Source organism: Populus alba, chromosome 1 (assembly GCF_005239225.2).
Source record: "Populus alba chromosome 1, ASM523922v2, whole genome shotgun sequence".
In the NCBI taxonomy this organism is placed as follows: Eukaryota; Viridiplantae; Streptophyta; class Magnoliopsida; order Malpighiales; family Salicaceae; genus Populus; species Populus alba.
This window is the reverse complement of record NC_133284.1, coordinates 14,131,544-14,156,681: the sequence shown is the minus strand read 5'-3', so window position 1 is coordinate 14,156,681 and position 25,138 is coordinate 14,131,544. Positions and strand designations below refer to the sequence as shown.

General features: G+C 32.2%; 2 protein-coding genes across 2 annotated transcripts; one reads left to right on the top strand and one right to left on the bottom strand.

The window, feature by feature from the left end:
* Positions 1–1,745: 1,745 nt before the first annotated feature.
* On the bottom strand, positions 1,746–4,853 carry LOC118039152 (monooxygenase 3). Its single transcript, XM_035045763.2, has 6 exons — positions 4,554–4,853; positions 4,254–4,400; positions 3,597–3,662; positions 3,342–3,504; positions 2,774–3,002; positions 1,746–2,467 (listed from the first exon to the last, which is right to left on the bottom strand). The coding sequence occupies exons 1-6, from the start codon at positions 4,805–4,807 to the stop codon at positions 1,926–1,928; spliced, it is 1,401 nt and encodes a 466-aa protein (XP_034901654.1). The 5' UTR covers positions 4,808–4,853; the 3' UTR covers positions 1,746–1,925.
* A 14,443-nt stretch (positions 4,854–19,296) lies between these two features.
* Positions 19,297–20,739, top strand: LOC118039151 (uncharacterized). The gene is made up of 2 exons (XM_035045762.2): positions 19,297–19,817; positions 19,928–20,739. Exons 1-2 carry the CDS (start codon positions 19,347–19,349, stop codon positions 20,570–20,572), a joined length of 1,116 nt encoding a protein of 371 aa, XP_034901653.1. The 5' UTR covers positions 19,297–19,346; the 3' UTR covers positions 20,573–20,739.
* The last annotated feature ends 4,399 nt before the right edge of the window (positions 20,740–25,138 follow it).

The window sequence follows — 25,138 nt, the reverse complement described above, 5'->3', positions numbered from 1 at the left end:
TTTGTTTGTTTACGTGGTTGCGTTTCTGTTTAGCTGTGTCTATAATTACAATGTGTTTGGTTAATAATGGGGCACACTTTTTAATACATAAGTCCCATACAAATATGTATTCCAAACACTGGAATAACTTGCTTTTGCCGTGGTTGTTGTTTAGAAAGCATGAAAAATAGAAAATGAGAATAAAAAGAGAGAAGCTTTTGAATGCAGAGATTCCAAATTTGTTGATGTCATTGTTTTTTTATGATATTTTTATATTAAATAAATATGATAATAACAACATCTTATTACTATTTTAGAAAAAATTATGATAGCCTTGGAAAAGAGATATATTTCTCATATAAAATTTATTTTAAAAAGTAATTTATTTTGTGTATTATTTATTAAAAAAATATTTTTCAATTTTTAATTCATTTCCAAGAAAATACGTAGAGAATAAATAAATAATTTTTAAAATAAAAAGGTATTAATAATTAATTAGTTTGATTATATATATAAAAAAATCAATTTTGGATTATATGCGTGGACCTAACACTTTGATTTATGTTTTGAAATTAGGTGGTAATTATGAATAGGTTTTTGTGATATTTAGAATTGTGTGTTTTTTTAATTAATTATTTTTTATATTTTTTTATCTTTTTAATGGAACAATAAAAAACTACCAAATGTGTTTGTGCGCGTCAACCACCACATTATATTTATGAATTTGTTGTAAGTTATGGAAACTATAGTTTTTATCGGATGAAATTTATATATGATAGAATTACAAATAGTTTAATAGAATAATAAAAAAATACTTTATATAAAATATTATTTATTTCATGATGTAATAACAGTAGTTAAATGTATAATATTTCAATTAAAAACTATCAATATTAATACATATATTTTTTAGTTATTTTATATCCTCAATTTAAAAAGCATTCTTAACTAAACATATTTTTGTTCAACCTCAATTTTAACCATAGTTTTAACTAAACATATATTTTTTAATCAACTTCAACTAAAAGTACTTTTTATAAAACAACTTTTTTCAAATCATAATCACAACAGTAACCACAATATCAAACACAACCTAGCATTAGGAAGAGCCGAAAGAGCAACTGCGCTGGATGTTCATTCTTGCATTCATGCTATTTAATATTTTTTATTTAAAAATATATTAAAATAATAATTTTTTTTAAAATTTTTTTTTTAATATTAATACATAAAAGAACTAAAAACAACAATAAAAATTAATTTAAAATAAATAAATAAATTAAATTAAATCTTTTTTAAAAAAATTTTAAAATACAAAAACAAATAGTTTCATGTATAAAAAAAATTATGATATTGAATATTTTTTAAAAAATATTATTTTTAATATAAGTATAAAAAAAACTGAAAAAAATAATAAAAGTTAATTTAAAATTAAAAAATTAAAAAAAAATTAATTTTTTTTTAAAATACTTTTAAACATAAAAAGAAACAATCTGATCTATATATACATCAGATGTCATTTTGCAATGATAACCATCAGATCCTCCAAAATGCCTAAACTGTCCTGATGGGATAAGTTCTGTCATTAAATTTTCTGTAGAAGGGGTGATTGAACTTTTACTCGTGTAACTTGTTAACCACTTACTTTTCCTATTTGAAGTCATTTGTTCTTCAAACTTGCAAGGAATTCTTCTCGAAAATGAGGGAGCTAGACATAAGATGTGCAAACACCATTACCTTACTAACTTATCAGAAAAAAGGGGGAAAGATACACAAGAAAATTCTTTGCATAGCTATATATTAGAGGATGACACTAAATGCTGTAAACATTATGAACTCAAAGTGACAATTCATCTGTAAAATAAAGTGTATAAAGGTCTCTATACAATGGAGAGAGAGATTTTGCTGGCAGCTATGATGGTGAATCCTCCCTGTTGTTCTTTATTGTATCATTGTTGCTTTGGGACTTCAGAAGTTTGTCTTTTTAGCGAAGGTTCACATTCAAAGTTTGTGTGTTCCAAAATTGGACCAAGCCTAACTAGCTTAGGTATGACTACATTGTTCCGAACAGAACAGACAACCGGGTTCTCCCACTGCAAAAGTGACCCCACAAGATTGGCTCGTACGGTTAAAGGAAAAACACGAGGCCATCTTTCGATTCCATATGACTTCATAGCATCCTCTACAGATGTGGGTCCAGAGTTGATTGCATTTGCAAGCTTTCTTGCTAGAACTACTGCATCCTCCAATGCACAACAAGCACCTTGCCCCAGATTAGGAGTCATTGGGTGCCAAGCATCTCCAACCAACACAGTCGTTCCGGTTGATGGGGGAGGGCTTATGGCTGGCCACAGCCAACGATCCACCAGAGGAGTTTTACTGATTGTTTCATCCGGGGTTAGATCTATTAAGTTTAGTAGCTCAGATGGCCAGTTCTTGACTAGTTCTTTAGCCTGTTTCTTCAACACAGATGGGTCGATTGTCTTTGGACCTAAGTATTGTTGAAAAACGTCAAGTCATATACGAAATGAAGCTACGTTTCATGGATATGCATTATGCTGTTCTTAAAGTGATATGTAGAACCAGAAACCCCATGAACACGTCATCTAAATGACATCAGTGAAGAGTTCAGAAAAAAGAACCATTGGTAGAAGGAACTTTGATTGCACTAACCAAAAGCGTGCTTTATTTTCTCGGGCTAAAAATCTTGTTTCTATCTCAACTTACCAACTTCCTTAGGTGAAGAATCAGCATTTCATTGAATTAAAAGCAGATCACCAGGATTATGATCACTGACCTGGAGATGGGCTGTTGAAGCAGATAAACCAGTACACTTTTGTAGGAGAAACTGGAACATATCCAGCACGCAATCCCCTCCCGTAGACATAATTCACTCGTGGTTCAAACGGCTGCCCATTGGCGTAAAATCCAAGCCCTCGGAATGCACAGTGCCCTACATACCTGGGCTCGGAGAACCCCATCCACTTTGCAACTGGAGACCGAATGCCATCACAGCCAATAACAATCTGTTGAAGGTATAAAGTAAGCACAGATTAGATAATAGAAGGACTGACATATGGTGTTAACTGGTGTTTATTTAGTTTCTATATATAACTTTCTCCCGCATTATGTCGAAATGATTATAGTTCATGAAACGCTCATCCAAGCACGGTAATGGAATCGATCATTCGGTACAGTGCTCATTTCAATTCTGGTGAAATCGCAACTCGTTTCTTATTATTTGTAAATGTAGAGGCAGACAAGAAGCATGACCAATTGGCAAGGCCAACAAGTCTTAGTTAGGCCAGGACTAAGCTCTCAGCTTCGCATACAGTAAATTTAACAAGATATTGAAATTGATTAACCTTTGCAAGTAGCCTAGTGCCGTCCACAAGTTCCAGAAGCATTTTCCCATTTTCTCTTCTCTCCATCCTTGCCAGCCCTGAAGAGAACTGAACTGCTGCTGATGGCAGCTTAATGGCGAGAGTCTCTAGAAGTATTTTCCTCTCTACCGCTCGAACTTCTTGGCTGTGCGATAATGTTATGAAAAAACCCAAAAATTATTTCCTTTTTGTGACTAAAAGAAAAGGGGAAGTCCAAGCTTTTGAAAAAACCAATACCTCTCATCTTCATCTTTGAATGTGAAGGAACGCAGTTCCCTTCCATCGTCTGACTTCACCACCATCCTGTAGAGCTAAGAACAAGTTCAGGAGAGAATAACAAAGGCATGGAAGAGGTTTTCAATGTTGGGTAAATTTCTTGTCAGGAATTGGCTTATTTCTTCTATGGTAGAAAAAGGGAGGATATAGAGTAAGCTCGAAACCCAACCCTTCAAGGCAGACCATAAATTACCTGCCTCAAAGTGCAAAAACCATTTCCGCAAAATAGCAAGCATTACAGAACAAACCTAACTATATGTACTTGAGTTTGCATCCAGGAAATTAAACACCAAAATGACCCATTTTGTTATGAAACATGTATCCTGAAGGATCGTCCTCGGCCATCGTGGTATTTGCACAGGAATGTAGCCTATTGTTTTTCATGTATGTGGTTAAGTTTATGGTTTGCTCAGCAACTTAGACAAGTCCAAATTAGAAGTCCGATTTACTACTAACATTTATCCAACTGAATACACATTGGAGAATTTACCGATCAGTAAATAACAGAGAATGCAACAATCGAGTCCTTCAAGCAATTTCTAAGAGTTCGTGGATTAACAACGGAAATAATGATGGTGAACTAGCATGTATAATTCGAACCAGAAATGGAAGATATACCCTTGAATTTCAAGAAATTGGCTCCTAAGGTCACTTCCAACCCCAATGGCATCCAGTACCCTCCATCCATTCTTGAAAAGGGTAAGTGAGGTCCCACCAGTTCTTAGTGATTCTGCTTGCTCAAGCACCAATGACCGAACTCCGAGCCTATATAGTAGTCTCAAATTAATTAGCTAGTCAATTAGCAGCCATTTAAACCATTCACCTTCTAATTGTTTTTTTAAAAAACACTAAAATAATAAAATCAATTAGTTCAGAACATCCTTGTGTGTTATTCTACAGTTTGGATGATGATATAACCTTTGTAGAGACACTGCAGTGGCAAGTCCAGCAATCCCAGCACCCACAATGACAATGTCTTCTTCACTAACATCATCGGTACTTGTTTTAGCTTCAATGACTGACAAAGAGTTGGTTTTCTTATTTCTTGCTCGGACAAGAAGCCAGGATTTTCTTCGTGAAAACGGTCTACCTCTGTGAGGGGAACGGTGCAAAGAAGATGCGGATGAGATATGAGACTTGAGAGAGAGAAGAGGGGGGGAAGCTATAGCCATGGATGGACGTTTTTAAGAGAAACAAGTGGTGGAGGAGAAATAGAGTTTACCCGGGAAAAAAGATATTTTTATTTGGATTTATAGGCGTGAGCCAAGTGGGCTCATATGGGCCTCCTAGCAACGAAATCCAACAGATTTCTACAATTGCTAAATATTGTAGGTATATGTCCTCTCATGTTATAACTTGATTTAAAAAAAAATTGGTGATTTTATTTTCTTGGAAACTAAAGATCGAAAATGAAAAGGAAAAAAAAGCTGAAGATTCAGCTGATCATTTACAGCTAGGGTCAGGAGAATAAGAAATGTATATTAGAGATGCTAATACGTTACAAATAAATTAGGATTGTTGCTCGTCAAATTTTGGCTTAAAATTTCTTGGATCGGCAAGAGGTAGAGTAAGGTGCTTTAGATGTAGTAGCTAACTTAATTGTAATTTATCGTAAATAGGATAAAAAATTATTTTTAAACATAAAAAAGTGCCAGCAATTTCTATATATTATTTAGATTGAGATTTTATTATGAATCAAAAAGTTAATATTGTTATTTTTATAAGCACTTAACTACACAAATAAATGTTAAAAGCAAAAGCATTATAATTGCAGTAGAAAAACTGAGGCTTTATGTCAGTCTTTACACAACAGGAATGCAGAAAAAAATGGAACCACTAAAGACGTGGTCAATTGGTTACATAAGAATCAAATCTAAACCGAAATCCTAAAAATCAGGACATTATTAACCAAAACAGAAACAGCCAAAAGACTAAATCAAATTGAACTTAGTCAATAAAAGAACCTAACAAACTCTCCCTTGAACTGACTTGCAATTTGCAATCAATTTACATTTGGTGCTAGGCAAACTCCAAGCAGTTCTTTTAATCTTATAAACACCTCAAGCGTCAAAGGCTTAGTCATAATGTCTTCTAACTGATATTTGGAACCAGAAGACTCTAACTTAACAATTCCATCCATTGTTAAGCCACGAAGAAAATGAAATCTAACATCAATGTGCTTGCTTCTTCCGTACATAATAGGATTTTTCGATAATTTAATAGTAGAGCTATTATCACAAAATATATCAGTGCACTAACTTTGTTTAAGACCAAGCTTTTCAAGAATCCCACGCATCGATATACTTTGACATGCACAAGAGGCAGCTACTATGAACTCAGCTTCAATAGTGGAAAGAGTGACTAATGATTGTTTCTTTGAAGACCATGCTACAACACCTGAACTGAGCAAGAATGTGTACCCTGATGTACTTTTTCGGTCCTCAACATCTCCTGCGTAGTTGCTATCCGAGTAGACTACCAACTTCTCTTCTTCACCTTTTTTTGTAAAAGATTACCAACTCAGTAGTCCTTTTTATTTAACGAAGAACTCTCTTTATAGCTTGTTGGTGGAACTCAATTGGCTTTTCTATGAATCTGCTGATTAAACTCACCATAAAAGCTAAGTCTAGTCTAGTGGCAGTCAAACACAAGAGACTGCCCACCATTTTCTTATACGTCGTTACATCAACACTTACCCCGCCTTCATCTTTTAGCAAAATGAATGCTTTGAAAACTAGTTCTTTGAAATACTCAGATTAGATTTTGAATCTATTTTAACCAATAAAACATCATTTCATATTTTCATCAAAAAAAAATTCAATGCTCATGCAAACCTATCCATGAGAAATGCTTGAATTTTTCAGAACAAGTTTGTTTTGAATGAACATCAAAATGATTTCTTTGGAATAGCTTTGAAATTCCAAAAATTCTTCATGAAAGCAACTCTTTGTAAATAACAAAATCTTCTTCCACATAGTCTCAACCCCAAAGAAAACCCAAATTGAACACTTGGAGACATGATCAAACTGGGGGGCAATCCACCAAAACACATATGGCTAGCTCCATGATTCCTTTTCTAAAAAAACATGAGATATAGTGCATAGCTGGCAATCCTTCAGATAAAGGTTTATGGGGAAACAAGTATGTTGATGTCCTACCCCTTCTAGAGGTCAAGCTCACAAGATATGACTCGAGTAAGCAAGAGCAGAAAGAGCCATAAAAGCTTACTATTAGAGACTTAAACTTTTAAGAAGATGACAATCCTATAAAGAAAAGGGGACCAATATTTCTCATGTAAGTATACATGCATATTGATCATGATGCATTACTTTCATTCCTGATAGATCGGTGTCTTATCATCACCTCTTTTTGAGCAAGCTGTTGAGCCCTCATCATTCAGATAGTGTGCATTCTAGCCCTACCTCATTTTTTAATGCGCCTATGAGCCATTATCTTCCAAGTATTGTGTTTTCTAACCCTATCTCATTTTGATTACACCTTAGAGCCCTCAACCACTTTAGGTAGTGCGTTTTCTAACCCTACATCTTTTTTAGGGCGCCTTTGAGCCCTCGACCATTTTAGGTAGTGCGTTTTCCAACCTTACCTCATTTTCAGTGCGCCTTTGAGCCCTCGCCTCATGGGTAATGCGTTTTCTAACCCTACCTCCTTTCGAGTGCGCCTTAGAGCCCTCGACCATCTTAGGTAGTGCGTTTTCTAACCTTACCTCTTTTTGAGTGCGCCTTTAAGCCCTCGAACACCTTAGGTAGTGCGTTTTCTAATCCTATCTCTTTTTTAGTGCGCCTTTGAGCCCTCACCTCTTGGGTAGTGTGTTTTCTAACCCTATCTCATTTTGAGTGCGCCTTAGAGCTCTCAACCACTTTAGGTAGTGCGTTTTCCAACCCTATCTTTTTTTAACTGTGCCTTTGAGCCATTATCTCTCGAGTAATGTGTTTTCTAACCATACCTCTTTTTGAGTGCGCTTTAGAGCCATCAACCACTTTAGGTAGTGTATTTTCTAACTATACCTCCTTTCGAGTGCGCCTTTGAGCCCTCAACCATTTAAGTAGTGTGTTGTCCGACCCTACCTCTTTTGAGTGCGCCTTCAAGCCCTCACATCAATGGTAGTGCATTTTCTAACCCTACCTCCTTTCGAGTGCGCCTTTGGGCCCTCGACCATTTTAGGTAGTGCGTTTTCCAACCCTACCTCTTTTTAACTGCGCATTTGAGCCATTATCTCTTGGGTAATGTGTTTTCTAACTATATCTCATTTTGAGTGCGTCTTTGAGCCCTCATCTCATGGGTAGTGTGTTTTCCAACCCTACCTCTTCTTTTTTTTAGTGCGCTTTCGAGCCCTCAACCACTTTAGATAGTGCGTTTTCCAACCCTACTTCTTTTTTAGTACGTTTTAGAGCCCTCGACCACTTTAGGTAGTGCGTTGTCCAACCCTACCTCTTTTGAGTGCACCTTCGAACCCTCACCTCAAGGGTAGTGCATTTTCTAACCCTACTTCCTTTCAAGTGCGTCTTTGAGCCCTCGACCACTTTAAGTAGTGCGTTGTCCAACCCTACCTCTTTTGAGTGCACCTTCAAGCCCTTATCTCATGGGTAATGTGCTTTCTAACCCTACCTCCTATCAAGTGTGCTTTTCAGCCCTCATTCCCTTTCGAGTCCTATCTCTTTTCGAACACTTTTTTGAGCTTTCATCTCTTGAATAGTGCGCCTTCGAGCTTTATTATGTCATCTCTTCAAGACATTTTACCCGGGTAAATCTCCCATCACAATTAGACTTCTTTGAAAACTCCTTTCATGTTCTATTTGGGCCGGTTGCCCATTACAATGAAACCATTTTTTTTAAGAAATTCTTGCATCTTTCATTTTGGGCCGATTGCCCATTACAATGAAACCATTTTGAGAAATTCTCACATTTCTCACCTCCTCCAAAAATTTCATATGGGCAGTTTGCCCATTACAACAAGACCACTTTGAAAAATCCCTGCATTTTTCACCACTTTGAAAAATCCCTGTATTTTTCAAAACCTTTCACCTAGGCAGGTCGCCCATTACAACAAGACCACTTTGAAAAATCTTAGTATTTTTCAAAACATTCACCTGGGCAAATCGCCCATTACAACAAGACCACTTTGAAAATTTTTCGTATATTTCATCACTTTTAAAAATCATTGTATCTTTCAACTAGGTAGGTCGCCCATTACAACAAGACCACATTGAAAAATCTCTGTATTTTTCACCACTTTGAAAAATCTTATAGTTTTTCACAAGGGTAGGTCACCCATTATAATAAGACCACCTCAAAAATAAAAACCCTTTTTTTTAATTTTTTCTGGGTAGGTCACCCATTACAATTCGACCACTTCAAAATCTCTGTATTTTCTTCCAGTTTTTACTCTGAGTGCGCTTTATAGCCCTCAAAAAGAGTCGTCATTTCTCAATATGATGAGTCCATCATCTCTCATTCTTCTTTTTCTTCTTTACAACGCTTACTCTAAAGTCTCTTACGAGACTTTCTATCGTAAGCATTGTAAAGAGGGGGGCAATTGCCATAACTTAATTATGAGTTATTCCCCAAATATCAATTTCTTTTTTAAAATAAAAATAAAAAAGGTTGGCAACAATGAGAAAGCAGGCTGGGGAATCAAGCTATAATTTTTAGAAGAAATTCAATGCCTAATTGTACCCCATTATGCCCAAAAAAGAAGGAAAAAAAAATGCAAAATCAAGGTCAAATTAAATGATTGTTGGACGAATTTGTATAAAAATTAAGCCCCATGACATAATTAAATTTTTAATAGGCCAATTTGATTTAATCATGGGTCAAATTGAATTTTAATTATGTTTAAGAATAAATTTGGGTCCAATTGAAGGATTTAATTAAGTGCAAGGACTTAATTATACTTTAAATAGGTCAAATACATTTTATTTGGGGCTTAATTGGTGAAAATTTAAGTTTGGGAGCCTAATTTGGGCTTAATTAAGAAGATTGGAATTTTAAGAGACCAAATTTATTTTTTACTAAGTTAATTGATTGAAATTAGGGGCCAAATTGCAAGAAAATCAAAGTTTTTGGGTCAATTAGGAGCTAAATTGAAGAAATTCGTAGCCAAGGACCATCTGTAAAAGCCGCCAAAATTGAGGAGCTTAATTGACAAATATCCGGGGGTGAAATTGTTGAAATTTAAAGTTTAACGGTCAATTAGGGGTTAAATTGACAAAATCCAAGACCAAGGACCATATTGTAAAAGGCTCGTAACTTCGGGGTTCCAATTGAAGTTCATCAAGGGCTTAATTGCATTAAATCAAAAGTTTAGAATCAATTAAGGGTTCAATTGAAAGCTAGAGGACTGAATTGAAAATCAATTAAAATCCCTAATTCAATCCAAAACGGCGCCGTTTTGCATTTTTTTTTTAAAAAAAGGACCAGACGACGCGTCGTCTGGTCACTGTTCATTGTCTTCCCCGTTTTACCCAAAACAAACAGCATGGGAGCCTAAACTGTATTGTCGTTCCAGCCACCAACAAGAGTCACCATCAGCTTCTCCTCTACCAACATACGGCGTCTCAGCCTCCCCACAAACCTAAATCCTCACCGGTGATAGGGGTAGCCACCGCAAGGTCTTCCCTCTTCCCTCTACAGATTTTCTTCTTCTACTTCTTCTTCTGTCTTCCTCCGCCACAAGCAGCCAACACCGCCACCATTTCTTCCACCAGCACCTCCACCAACTTCACATCAGGCCAGTGATAGCAGCTCCTTCTCCTCCACAAGGTTGCCTCCCGCTTCACTTCACGGTCTGCAACTGCAAAGTTGCATGCAGAACGTGAACTTACTGTGATTTTCTAGGTCTGGCCCTGAAAAATATTCTAGGCCGATATCGGCCCACTGTTTTCTAGGTTTATGTTTGGCCTAGTTATCTAGGCCAGCCCGGCTCACATGTTTTAATAATATTTAATTAATTAATATATATATATATATATATATATATATATATATATATATATATATATTTCTTTTTAAAACAAAAAACAAAAAGAATCCAAAAAAAATTCAAAAATCCTTTAAAAAAAAATTGTGATTTTCTCAAATATTTTTCTACCAATTTTGTATAATATTGGGTTGTATATTTACATTGTAAAATACAAATCCGGTATTAAAATACCTGGTTTTCTCTAAGATATTTCAAAAAAAAAAACATTTAAAAAAAAAACTCAAAAACTTTTAAAGTAATTTTTCCTTTCAAAAAAAAAATATATTTTCATGAATACGACCAAATGCTAAAGATTTTCTAAGCATGTTTTCATTATAAAAAAAAAATTGCATCTTTCTCATGTTTTGAAAACCCAAAAAAAATGGATATCATAACTAGTTTATGATCATCCATTAAGGTTTGACCAAAATATCAAAAACCTTTTTTTCAATTTTTTTTTCTAAGATCTAGATGTAGACTTTTAATATTTGTGGGGTGTAAAATTACACGTTAAAGTACACCTTCAGGTATTAAAGATACAAGGTGTAAATAAATGTCATGTTAAAATTCAGACTTTAGAGTGGTTAGGATTTAACCCGATAAGGTAGAGACTCTCTCATGAAGAGAGATCTACCTTGAACCTTAAAAAAGACCAACAAATAAAAACCTGACTTAGAAAAAAACAATCAAAGAACAATGCAGTTTATTTTAGGTAGAGTGTACTAGGGGTGACGTGTCTTCCTTTTACAACTAGTCCCTTACCAGACTCTCGCGGACTATAGGTTCCTAATGACCATAATACTAGGTGGTGACTTCTAAACATTAATCATAATTTTATGATTAAATCCAAAAAACTTTCCAACACACCACACCTCATACAGGAGGCACGACAAAAAGCCTGCACCATCGCCAGACGACATCACGACCCCACGACAATAATAATAATAATAATAATAATTAATATTGTGATAGCGGTGGTTGAAATTATTACTAATCGTGAATGTTACATGTTAGTAGGTAAAGGAAAATATTTTCCTTTCTCTAGTGAAGTTAAAATATTTTCAAAATTCATGCAATTTTAAGTGTCTTTTTATGGTTAAAACACATGATTTGCTTATATGTTAATTTTAGTTAACAATTTTTTTATCTTGAATTAAGAGGGGAAAAATAGAATACAAAACGAGTCACTCATGTGACTCACACAAATAAATAAATAAAATAATTATCTAATAGGTGGTTCAGTAGTAAGAATTTAGGATCAAGGAGTTTACTTTTCCTGTGGTCTCATGTTCAAGTCACGTGATTACTAATATTGATAGCCACTAGAGACTTACCTGGTCATTAACTTCAGAATCCGTGAGATTAGTTAAGGTGCACGCAAACTAACTTGAACACCCCACGTGAATTAAAAAAAAATTAAAACATTGATATCAAGTTGAAAAACAAGACAAAAACTTTTAATGAAAAAAATTGAATTATAATTTTTAACATATATTGTAGATTGTTTTTAATGAAACTAATTGAAAGCTTAATTATAACACAAGCTTTTATTTAAGATTCATATTAAATATTATTTTTTGATGAGATGCAAACGCAAGAAAACTATCGATCAGCCCATATCAATTTGGTCTTTCAATTATATGTTATTTGGATCCTTATTACTTTTCAGTTAAGTTGAAATTATGAAATTAAGTGATGTAACAATATTTTTTCTTTTGAAAATCCATAGTAATTAAAAATTAAAATTCGACATGCATCAAAAAAATAAATATATTACATGTTTTTTTAATATGTACTACTTTTTTATTTATTTTTGGGATAAAAGTATTCTTAATTCAATTGCAATCATTAAATAAATTTAAAAAATGAGTTGAAAAAAATAAATGTTATAAAAAATTAATAACATTTTAGGTTATATATTTTTAGCTTGTATGTATATGTTGTGCTGTGGGGAACTTAATTTTTTTAAAACATAAAAAATAAATATAAATATATGTCTTAGAAAAAAATTTGGCATTGTTATTTTGAAAAAAATGATTGGCTCGGTTTAATTTTGATTTTATAAGTTTGAAATAAAAAAAAAATCAAACCAAACCAAACTTAAACTGAAAAAAACCAATTAAAACCGGAAAAAACTGAGTCAAACCAAAAAATCTAGTCAAGCTGGTAAAAAACCGAGCAAAAGTAAAAAAACCGAGTCAATCTGGTTTGAAATAGTTTTTGTTCTAAAATAACTTAAACTTGTTGGTTTAAATTGATTCTAGTTTGATTTTGATTTTTTTCTAGAAAAACCAGTTTAATTTTTATTTTAATATAAACCTAACCAAATAAAAAATAATTAACTCTAATAACAACTAAAGCTCACGGACCATAAATTTTTTTTTTAATATAAACCAAACCAAATAAGAAATGGCGCGCTGACTCGCTAGTTAAGTGGTGAATTCGTTTGGTAGTGAAATTAAATGCATACGAACAGTGATGCCGACAATGGACATGATATGTGCGGCTGAACAATAAGCCTATATTAATGTTTGTTTTCAAGCTTTTGTGCAGTGATTTTGAAAAAAGATATGGTTTGGTGTGGTGTATTGGATTTAAATATGTGTTTGATAAAAATTATGATTGTGGTTTATGTATAATAAAAAAATATATATAAAATATTTAATTATGATTGCTTTTTAAAAGTGTTTTTTACTTAGAAATGAATTAAAATATTTTTTTATTTTTTAAAAATAATTTAGATATCAGTGCATCAATTTAAAAATATAAAAATAAAATAATTTAAAGTAAAGAAAAAAATAAAATAAAAATTCAAATTTTTTAAAAAAATGCTTTTAAAATACAAAAACAAACAGAGTTTTACAAAAATTAGTTAAAAAAATATGTAAAAATTGTTTTTTAAACTCAATTTTTTAATTGGCTCCATAATATAAAATACAGTTTGATGTATTATTAAAAATCTAAATGTATTTTTTACACTACAACTAAACAAACACACCCTGTGAGTCACCATCAACATGCGTATTTATCATGAACACGTACACCCTCCGAACAAGTCGAGTTAATACATTGTAGAGTTCAAGAGGGATGGCAATAGTGATCAAATTGTTTTTATTTTTGGTAAGAAATGGTGGGTGATTAGCTGTTAACTAAATGAGATCTTATCTTACTATCTTCCAAAACACTGTTAATTCCTACATGTTTTTCTTTTTCATGGTTTTTAAATAATATTATAAGTTCTTATGGGAGGATTAACGATTATTTTTCAATTAATGTGTATCTACATGAAAAAATAAAAAGTAAAAGATTTCTTATCTATATTCAATGAAAATAAAATTACTTTTCTTTCAATTTTTATGTAATCTTTATATTACTTATAACATTTATTTTTTATCCTTCAGTGACATACAAAGTATTAAGACAATGTCTTGAAATTTTTTATTACAAAAACTTGCTTTTAAGATTGTGATTGGAAAAAAGGTTTTTGATATTTTGACCAAACCTTAATGGATGATCATAAACTAGTTATGATATTTATTTTTTTTTTGTTTTCAAAACATGAGAAAGATGTTTTTTTTTTTTTTTTTTAATGAAAACATGCTTGGAAAATCTTTAGCATTTGGCCGTATGCATGAAAATAATTTTTTTTAAAAGGGAAAATTAATTTAAAGGTTTTTTAGTTTTTTTTTTAATATCTTGGAGAAAATCAGGTATTTTAATACCGGATTTATATTTTACAGTGTAAATATACAACCCAACATTATGCAAAATTATTAGAAAAATATTTGAGAAAATCACAATTTTTTTTGAAGAATTTTTGGATTTTTTTTAAAAGAAATATATATTATAATATTATATATATTAATTAAATATTATTAAAACATGTGGGTCGGGCCGGGCCAGATAACTGGGCCAAGCATAAACCTAGAAAAACAGTGGGCCGATCTCGGCCCAGAATATTTTTTTGGACCAGGCCAGACCTAGCTAATTGGGTTGGGCCAGAAGTTGCCCTACCCAATTGCAAAATGTATTATTTGCAGAACTTGAACAATAAGTTCACGTTCTGTATGCACCTTTGCAGTTGCAAACGGCGAAGTGAAGCAGGAGGCAACCTTGCGGAGGAGAAGGAGCTGCTGTCACTAGCCTGACGTGAAGTTGGCGAAGATGCTGGTGGAAGAAATGGTGGTGGTGTTGGCTGCTTGTGGTGGAGGAAGACAAAAGAAGAAGTAGAAGAAGAAAATCTACATAGGGGAAAGGAAAGACCTCGCGGTGGCTACCCCTATCACCGATGAGGATTTGGGTTTGTGGGGAGGCTGAGACGTCGTATATTGGTGGAGGAGAAGCCGGTGATGGCTCTGGTTGGTGGCTGGAATAGCCAAGAGAGAGAGGGAAAGAAAAAAACTGCAGAAATAGGGGCAGAGGGGCGGTTTTTGGCCGACTTTGGACCCGATTTTCTCCTCTCTCAAGCCATCAATGGAGCATCTATTTATAGGCGGTGGAAGGGGGTAATCTCGTCTTCACCGGGGTAAAATTTAAGCCCTCTATTATGTTGGGAAGGATCCCAACCGTTGGTTCAAAGTAGCCTCCCTGAGTTGTCAAATCTACAGGAAAAGACTGCCTGAGTTGACCTCTTCATGTTGTCGCCGGCGTCATCGTACTATCATTCATCCTGAACCGTTCACATGGAATTGTAGAGGAACTACAGGGGATCAGTTTCATGCAAGTTTTGTTCGATTTGATAGAGAAATAAAGCATTAAATGCACCTACAAAATAAACTCTCACGCTTTTTTTTTTGGTAAAACGGGGAAGACAATGAACAATGACCAGACAACGTGTCGTCTGGTCCTCTTCTTTCTTTCTTTCTTTCTTTCTTTTTAATGTAAAATGGCACCGTTTTGGATTGAATTAGGGATTTTAACTTATTTTCAATTTAGTTCTCTAGCTTTCAATTGATTTCAATTGAATCCCTAATTAACCATAAACTTTTGATTTAATGCAATTAAGCCCCTGATGAACTTTAATTGGAACCCCGAAGTTACGTGCCTTTTACAATATGGTCCTTGGTCTCGGATTTTATCAATTTAACCTCTAATTGACCATTAAATTTTTAATTTTTTCAATTTCACCCCCGGATATTTGTCAATTAAGCTCCTCAATTTTGGTGCCTTTTGCAGATTGGTCCTTAGCTCCGAATTTTTTCAATTTAGCCCCTAATTGACCCCAAAACTTCGATTTTCTTGCAATTTGACCTCTAATTTCAATCAATTAACTTGGTAAAAATTAAATTTGATCTTTTAAAATTTCAATATTCTTAATTAAGCCCAAATTAGGCTCCCAAACTTAATTTTTCACCAATTAAGCCCCAAATAAAATTAATTTGACCCATTTAAAGTATAATTAAGTCCTTGCACTTAATTAAATCCTTCAATTGGACCCAAATTAATTCTTAAACATAATTAAAATTCAATTTGGCCCATGATTAAATCAAACTGGCCTATTAAAAATTTAATTATGTCATAGGGCTTAATTTTTATACAAATTTGTTCAACAATCATTTAATTTGACCTTGATTTTGTATTTTTTTTCTTCTTTTTTGACATAATGTGTACAATTAGGCCTTGAATTTCTTCTAAAAATTACAACTTGATTCCCCGGCCTGCTTTTTCTATGTTGCCAATCTTTTTTTATTTTTATTTTGAAAAAAAAATTGATATTTAGGGAATAACTCATAATTGAGTTATGACAATTATCATTAGTGCAATAATAAAATTATGTGTAATTCAAAATAACATATAATTTAATCCCTATATTATAATTTCTCTTATCATCTTTATTAACATCATTATTTCACATCAACCACCAATACAACAATTATTCTCATTGTTGCAACCACCACCAGTCCCCCCCTCACCTTCACCTTCATTAATGCTTTTATTATATATCTTGTTGCCTTGTAACAATCATTTATTTATCACAATTAACACCACTCTCACCATTGTCGCTAGCATTCATTAATCCTAATCATGTTACCGTCACTCCATAACCAATATATATATATGTGTGTGTGTGTGGGGTAGTGTTTTAAAAAAATATGCTTAAAAATATATATTTAGGAATCTATTTTCTTGCAAATCAAAGACATACTAAGCATAATAACTTACTTTTTTTTTTTTGGGTGTTTAAGAGTATTGTGAATATTGCTTTTTGAAATATTTTTCACTTGAAAATGTATTAAAATAATATTTTTATTATAAGTAAATCAAAACGATAAATGATAATAATAATAATAATTTTAAATAAAAAATTATCAAATTTTACTCAATTCCTGTTTGGAATGCAATACCAAACAGTGTTTTAAAATCAAACCTCAACTCTAAACATGAAAAGAGTGTTTGAGAGTATGATAGTGATAGTTTTTTAAAGTGTTTTTCATTCTAAAATACATTAACATAATATTTTTTTTATTTTTTAAAAATTATTTTTTGTATTAGCATATCAAAATAATTTAAAAATATAAAAAAATTATTAATTAAAAATAAAAAAAATAAAAATTTTTTAAAAAAATATTTTTCACTCGAAATGCCAAACACACTATGAAAGTGTCCATCTCTTTCCATTTATAAAGAAGAAATTGGCAAGGAATGCTTAGAAAGAAGCCAAAACACGAGACAAGAACGTATGATTCCATGCACACCAAACTAGCATAAATCCTTTGATTTTAAAAATATAGTTGCAATTATTTTTTAAAATATTTTTTATATAAAAATATATTATAATAATTTTTTATTTTAAAAAAATTATTTTTGAGGTTAACATATTAAAATAATTATAAAACATTAAAAAAATATTAATTTAAAATATAAAAAATAAATAGCATCTTAACTCGAGATGTACAACCTTTTCTGCGGACAAAGAAGGGCACCGATACAGTACAGGTGAAAGAAAATACAAGACACCTGACAGAAATTAAATTATGAGTGACCACTTGCGTGAACTTCTTTCTTTATCTTTTACGTACAATTTTTTCACATCTGCACGCAAAATCTTAAGAGCAAATTCAATGATAGGTTGTAGTTGTTGATTGTAGTATTTTATTACATCTCCCTTCAATGAACTACAATTTTGCCAACGATCTTCGCTGTTGCAGTCCCCTTTATACCCTCGCTCCCCTTTGCTCTAGGCAAAGACTTGCGACTTCTGGTAAACGTTTGAACTAGATATGTCAGTCACTTATTATTATTATTTTCTTAATGTAAAAACAATGATGTTCATTTGATGTAATATTAAAAAGAAATAAAAATAACTATCCGGACTGGTGATTAGGAGTTTGAAATCATGCTGATTAAAAAAAAAAAAAATTATGATTTGATATGACTCGGCTGACCCGGTAAAACCCGGTTAAAAACTCGATTACAACACGTTAATTTTTATTTTTTTTATTAAAATAACTTTGTTTTGATTTTTTTTAAATAAAATTAACCCAGTTAAAACTCGGAACTTAGGTCTTGGATCGAGCTGGTTTTAAAAACTATGTGTCTACCTATATATTTTATAGTTATAAAGATGAATTTGAAAGGGTAAAATGACCTATTTAATTTTAGAGAGCACATTCAAAACATTAGAAATAGTATTGAATTGGTGATCTAAGATACTACGGCATGAATAAAATTCTCTCCATTTTTTATGGGTCATCCCGAGCCTAGAACCATAATCTAGAACCAGACTCTATATATAGCTTTGCTGACCTGTATCATAAGGTAATTGCTTGCGTCAACATTAATATACCTAATACGAGATGTCAAAAATGTAAAACCAGATTCTATTTTATAAAATTAATCTTTAATTTAATTTTAAATTTTTGTAATACTTTACACGAGCGAATCCATATATATAAAAAGAAAGAAATCCTATGCATAAAATGATATCAACATAACTTGCGAGAGTGAAACTCAAAAGAAATAAACTATATCTAAAATCTACACTAAAATAGTGTATAGTTTTAGTTTTATTGAAATGTAATTGTAATATGATGTAATTATTACCCTGCAATATTGTCTTGAAATGTAGGTGGTTAATTAACTTTTTTTTTTGTTACAGTTAATAGGTGGTCAATTTAGAATATAATTAACAATTTTATAATCTTAATTTTAACAAAATCATAGAATATTGATAAATAAATTGAAGCATGGTTTCTTTTTTTTTGGTTACCAAACTCCGTGCAAGTAAAGACTGCAAGAAATCTTTTTCCACTTACAACTCCTGATCAGAGTTGTTAGGTATACCAGCAAACCAGTCCGCTTTAAGCTAAAAAATTCAGCCAATTGAAAATTGACAAGTCTTTTTATTAAATTGAATTACAACGGCCAATCACAATCACTCGTACTTTGTTAATTTATTTTAAATTTCTCAGACATGGAGGATCACGACTAAAACCAATGCACATGATTTCTTTCTTAAATTATGGTTTGAGATTGTTTTTTTTAATATATTTTTTATTTAAAAATATATTAAAATGATTTAAAAATACTAAAAATTTATTAATTTATAATAAAAATTATAAAATAAAATAAATTTAAATTTTTTTAAAAATACTTTTAAAACATAAAAACAAACTTATAATTATTCCAAAATCATTTTCAGCCCAGGGGTGTAAAGAAAACTTTTATATATATCCCCACTCCTCTAAGATAAATAGCACACCAATTTTCATCTTGTCCTCGTGCTAGAGAAGATGGCAATGGCCCAGGTCGCTTGTGAGTTTGCACGTAAGGTACAAATTGAATCTGTGCAAACAGTGGCACCCTCCTCTGTGACCGATCCAAGGGAGATATGCCTGGTGTCAGTGAAGGACCATGTTGGCTCAATTATTTTCCGGGGGTGCCTAAACATAGTCCTTTACTACAATAAGGCCGGGGAGGAGGATTCCGGTTGGCTAGTTGCCGGATGGATTAAGGAGTCCCTAGGGAGGGCAATGAGTGACCAACCGATGCTTAGTGGACGGCTATGGAGAGGTGAAGATGGTAATGGAGAACTAGAGATGGTGTCAAATGATAGCGGAGCTAGACTTGTTGAGGCAAAGATTACAATGACTTTGCGAGAGTTTCTTGGTTTGGAAGAAAGGGAAAAATTAGAAGCTGAACTCGTCCTCTGGAAGGATATTGATGAAAAGAATCCCCAATTCTCTCCACTGCTCTATGTTCAGGTGAGTCAAGTAGTAATTTGCAGCCAACTACCTTGATTAAATACATAATTTCATGCTTATGTAGAAAACTGGTGCGTAGCAGAACATAAGGGTGTTCTTTCCCTTTGCAGGTAACTAACTTCCAGTGCGGTGGGTACTCGATTGGGATTAGCTCTAGCCTTCTTTTGGCAGACCTTTTAATCATGGACAACTTCCTCATGAGGTGGGCAAGTATTCAAAAGAATTTACTGTCCATCAATGGTGCTCTCAAGATGCCCATGTTCTACCTCCCCAATCTCAAAAGCCCTAGCCTGTCTCCTAATAGCACTATTATCCCCACGCCTAGCGAACGCAGCCGGCAAACAAAGATATTCAAGATCTCAGGCGACACCGAGACTGAGGGTGCGAAGAGCGAATTGTTCAAGAGGGCTGCGTCACTTTGCATTGAGAAGGCAGAGCGCGAACTGGGCAGTGAAATGTCAGCAGGGTTTTCTTTGTTTGTGAAAGAATCTTCTAACGTTATGAGGGTCCAAAGTTGCAAGAAAAATGACCTTGTCAAGCCTCATCTAAACCCGAGCACTCAGGTCAACTCTTCGAGTTTGGATGATTCAGGGATCAGAGAATTAGCTTTCCACGATGGCAACGAACCCGTTCATGTTTCCTGTTGGATTGGATCTGTGGCTGATGGATTTGTAGTAGCAATTCCATCTCCTAATGGGAATACTTCCTCTGATATCAACGTTATAGTTACAATCCCTGAAGGAAAGGAGTTTTAAGTAAGCTTTGGTTGAGCCCACTGTGGATGTCTTTTTTTCTTTCTGCTTCATTCAAATTCGGAAGTGTGCATCTGTAATGACATTGCACGTATTGTTGTGTCCAAGTTAATCTCTATTTTTAATTGATATGAATTAATTACATAATGTTTGTATGATTTAATCCTTAATTCTTCCCTTGTTTTGGAGATTAATGTTTGATCAAGAGTGTGTGAGCTGTTCATGAATTGTTCGCCTTCCTTTGAAAAAATATGATGCCTTGAAAACAACAGGTTTGAACATTCATCCAGAATGAGATTTTCTTGATTCTAGGCCAAATTAACTCAACTGTCTTTTTTAACTTGTGCACCATCTTGGTTTTTTTTTTTTTTACATAATTATTTTTCTTAACCTCCTTAACTTCTTAACGTTTTTCTATTTATGAGTAGCTTCAATGAACAGCTTCATAAAAATAGACATAATTCTTAATTCAGTTGTATCAAGATGAAATATTGCTTGAGTGTCTAATGAAAACTAGGATTTTTGTTTTCGGACCCAAATTAGGACCTACGATTACTGTTTTGTAATTTTCTTTATTGTTTTTTAATTATTTTTCCTAATTAAATTATGACTTTCAATATAATTAAGATTTTACTATTTCAAACGTTTTCCTTGTATTTAAATAGCTTGTAGGATATTTCTCGTAAAGGAATTTATAAAATATAAACTTTTTAGAAACTATTCAAGATTTGAGAGTTTTCTATATAAATAAAGACTATAACCTTATGGCATGATAACTCTAATGTCTTTCTCTTCAATTTAAAGGACTGTAAAGCTTTAGAGATAGAGGCCTAATATTATATATTACGTTAATTGGTATCAAAAAATATAAGTAACATTCCATAATGTCAGCAAAGCATGTGCAACAATTTCAAGCTTGATTTCGACCTTGATACAACTAGTATATCTCATAACTCGTAAATAAAAGTTGTGGAGCCTTTTCATAGCATTACATAACATCTTAAATCATCTTGATCCGAACTTGAATCACAGAGTTATTCTCATATTACAAAGCAATGTTGAAATTATTCGAAATTGTTCAGTTAGCTTCGTTTTTCATTTAATGCCTTTAATTGCATCCTAAATCAAAATATAAAAATAATGAGTACATTTAAAAAACAAATAAGTATAAAAGACTAAAACATTAAAGGAGAAAAATGTGACATTTTGCATTCTCATCAAATTCCCCCATATTTTTTGCTCGTTCTCGAGCAAAACTAAAATTCACTTTTCCAAAAACACCAAGGTTGCAACGATATCAATAAAGAACAACTAAGCTCTTCAAATCTTATAGCATATTATGAAAACTTCTTTCTCTAACAAATCAATCACATCAATAGAATAAACAAGATTATCATCACTAGGATATTTTATGAAATCATAAATATAGTGCTTAACAATTTCACCATCAAATTCCATGATAAGTGTGTCATTATGAACATTTATCTTAGTCTTGAATGTTTTTAAGAATGGTCTTTCTATCAAAATAGGAGCATTTTGATCACCCTTCTCCATATCAAGCACATAGAAATCAGTAGGAAAAACCATTTTATTAACTTGCACGAGAACATCATTAACTACACCTTTAGGATCATATGCAATAAATCTATCAGCTAACTGAAAGACAACACCAATTTTATTCAAAGTTCGAAGTTTAAAAAAAAACATATATAAAGTATGGCATGACATTGATAGAAGCCTATAAATCCATCATGGCCTTCTCAAATCTAGCATTACCTTTTGTACAAAGGATAGTAAATATACCTGGATCTTTACGCTTCACATAAAGTTCTCTTTTAATAACTGCGGAAATATTCTCCCTTACTCTCACTTTCTCACATCTTTTAAGTTTCTATTTCCTCTTAATTGTACACATTTCTTTTAGAAAATTATCAAGTTCCCTTTAATATTTTCTAATCCATTATCCAAAATATTAGTACTTCTATGGAATATCTCAAGTGTTTTGGTCCATTATCATGAATAATATTGGATATTCTTAATAATTGGCCTTGTGATAGGTTTGCTATCCTTTAAATATGTTGTTCTCGGTAACCTTCTTTCACCTTATCATTATCTAGACTTTTGATAGCTGAAAACCAATATTTAACATTCCAGGCCTTGCAATGAAACATGGGGCAGTGCAGAAGATTCAAGCTTGTCTTCAAGCTGGTAATACTATTACCTTGTAACATAAATAATTTATGCATACTAGTTTAATATATCATGTAGTTAATTGGTTGGTTATATATGGTGTTATTATATTCATGTTAATATATATTTATTATAAATAAAGGCTTAATTAATTTTTAATACTCATATAATATAAATTAATGAAACTAATATTTGATTTATGAATCTAGAGTAAAGATAAAGTCTATAAGACAAAAATATTTTGCAAAGAAAATTATAAAGTAGTTATAATTATGAAATTCCTATTGCATTAAAGAATTATTTCTAAAATGTTTCTATCTTTAATACTAGATATTTATTAGAGTTGTAGAAATTGATACATATTATGTTCATTTGTTTATGAAAGGAAGCAATTGTTCTCATAAGCTAAGGTATAAGGGATACCTAGAACTAATATGTAGATGATTATCATAAGACATATACATTGAACTGACCCGTTTGAGAATTCATATGGAGAGATCACCTATGTCTATGGAAAGGCTCACTTAACGGTTATGTAAGTGATTCTTAGACCTGAGATCACTAAGTTATATTATATAGAGAATGTTATGCTTTGATCATATTATATGTTATCTTAATCGAGATAATGAAGAGGCTGACATTGGGTATAACATGAACTATATGAATGTGTTTGATTGATCAAGAGATGATTCATCACCCTAGATGAATTAGGAAAAATATTTCATTTGTTCCAAAATAGTATTGATTGAGAAATCCTTGATCAAGGTTGAATAAGATTTAAATTTTTTTTCAAATCTTATTCAAACGATCAATGACTATTGTGTAGATACCAAACATGATTTAACATGAAAGACATACTCTATGCTTTAATGCCAAACCAGAATATTATTGATGAAATGATATTAATTAGACTGAGAAATTGGTCATTGAACGATTAAGTCAAACCACTAATTATCTTTTTTTAATATTTGGGGGATCATTACACGTTACTAGACGATCAATGCACCTGATCTTCAAATATAAATTAATCAATTGTTAAATTAATAATAAATTAAATTATTTAATTAATTTAATTCTATTTAATTGGAATTAGAATTTATATGTTGGCCAACATATAAGGAACCTAATGGGTCACACACATTAAAAACCATTAGTCAAAAAATTAAATTGCGATGATTTAATTAAGTGTGATTTGATTAAAATATGTTTTAGAAATTAAGGACTAGAATATAATTAGTACATGATTTATATTTCTAGAACTAGAAAAAACAAGTAAAGATTTGATGAAGTTAATTTCTAAAATTATCTTGAATTAATATATGGATATTATTCAGAGGCTAAATTGATATTTTGCTAATTTATAGGGTTTTTTATATCTCTTTATAAATAATAAGTTATGCTTCATATTTTTAAATTTGATTGTCTTTAAACAAAAAAAGTAGTAAGTTACAAAATAAAAATATAGCACTCTAAGCATAGCAATCCTTCTCTTCTAAATATGAATTTAGAGATTTCTTACTAGTGTTTCATGTGGATTACTATTGAAAGCCAGACAATTGGACAACTTATAATTAGTGACAATCCAACCTTTAAAGAATTTTTCAAGACTTAAGAAGATCAGGTCTTCAAGTGATAAATCACAAAACAACTTTAGATTTGTCTAATAAAATCCTAGAAACTCTTTAATAATTTTGTTTTACTGTTTCTGCTGATGCAGAGCATGTAATATTTGAGAACCCAACACATGTTATACAATATGTTTATTTCAAGTTCACAACTTGTTTATCTGAGATTGGTGAAGGTGCCTTTTTGATGTCTTTGCAAAGTGGCATAAGCATAGTGAATGAATCTGATGTCCATTGGGCAGTATTGTCCAATTAGCAACAAAACTCCCAGACCAAACATCTTAAGGCCTGTATGGATATGGAAATGTTAGTTCGCATTCAAGTTATGAAAGTTCTGGGCTAAAAGGCTAATATTTTTTTGGTAGCCGAACAAAGAAGGTGATTAACAATTTTCTGCAAAATTCTATTCTGAAAGATGATGGCACTGACATAAATGAAGAGGTAAGCATGATAAATATTTTCCCCTCCTGCTTGATTAATAGATGAGTGATGCAATCAGAACTTGGGGTGTTCTTTCTTAGAACTTATCTACCTATAGAAATTGCGTGTTGGAATTCACCCCTTCAATGCTTTGATTATATATTACTAAGCCTTCACGATGCCGTTTAGTAGCTGTAATGCTGGTTTTTAAGTTCAAATGTCTTGAAGTAAATTGAGTTTATAAGAGGCTTTCAAAAATTTAAGGTATAGTTTTTCAATGACTAGTTTAACTTAATAATTAAAGCCATAGGAGAAACTAATTGGCAGGCCCGAG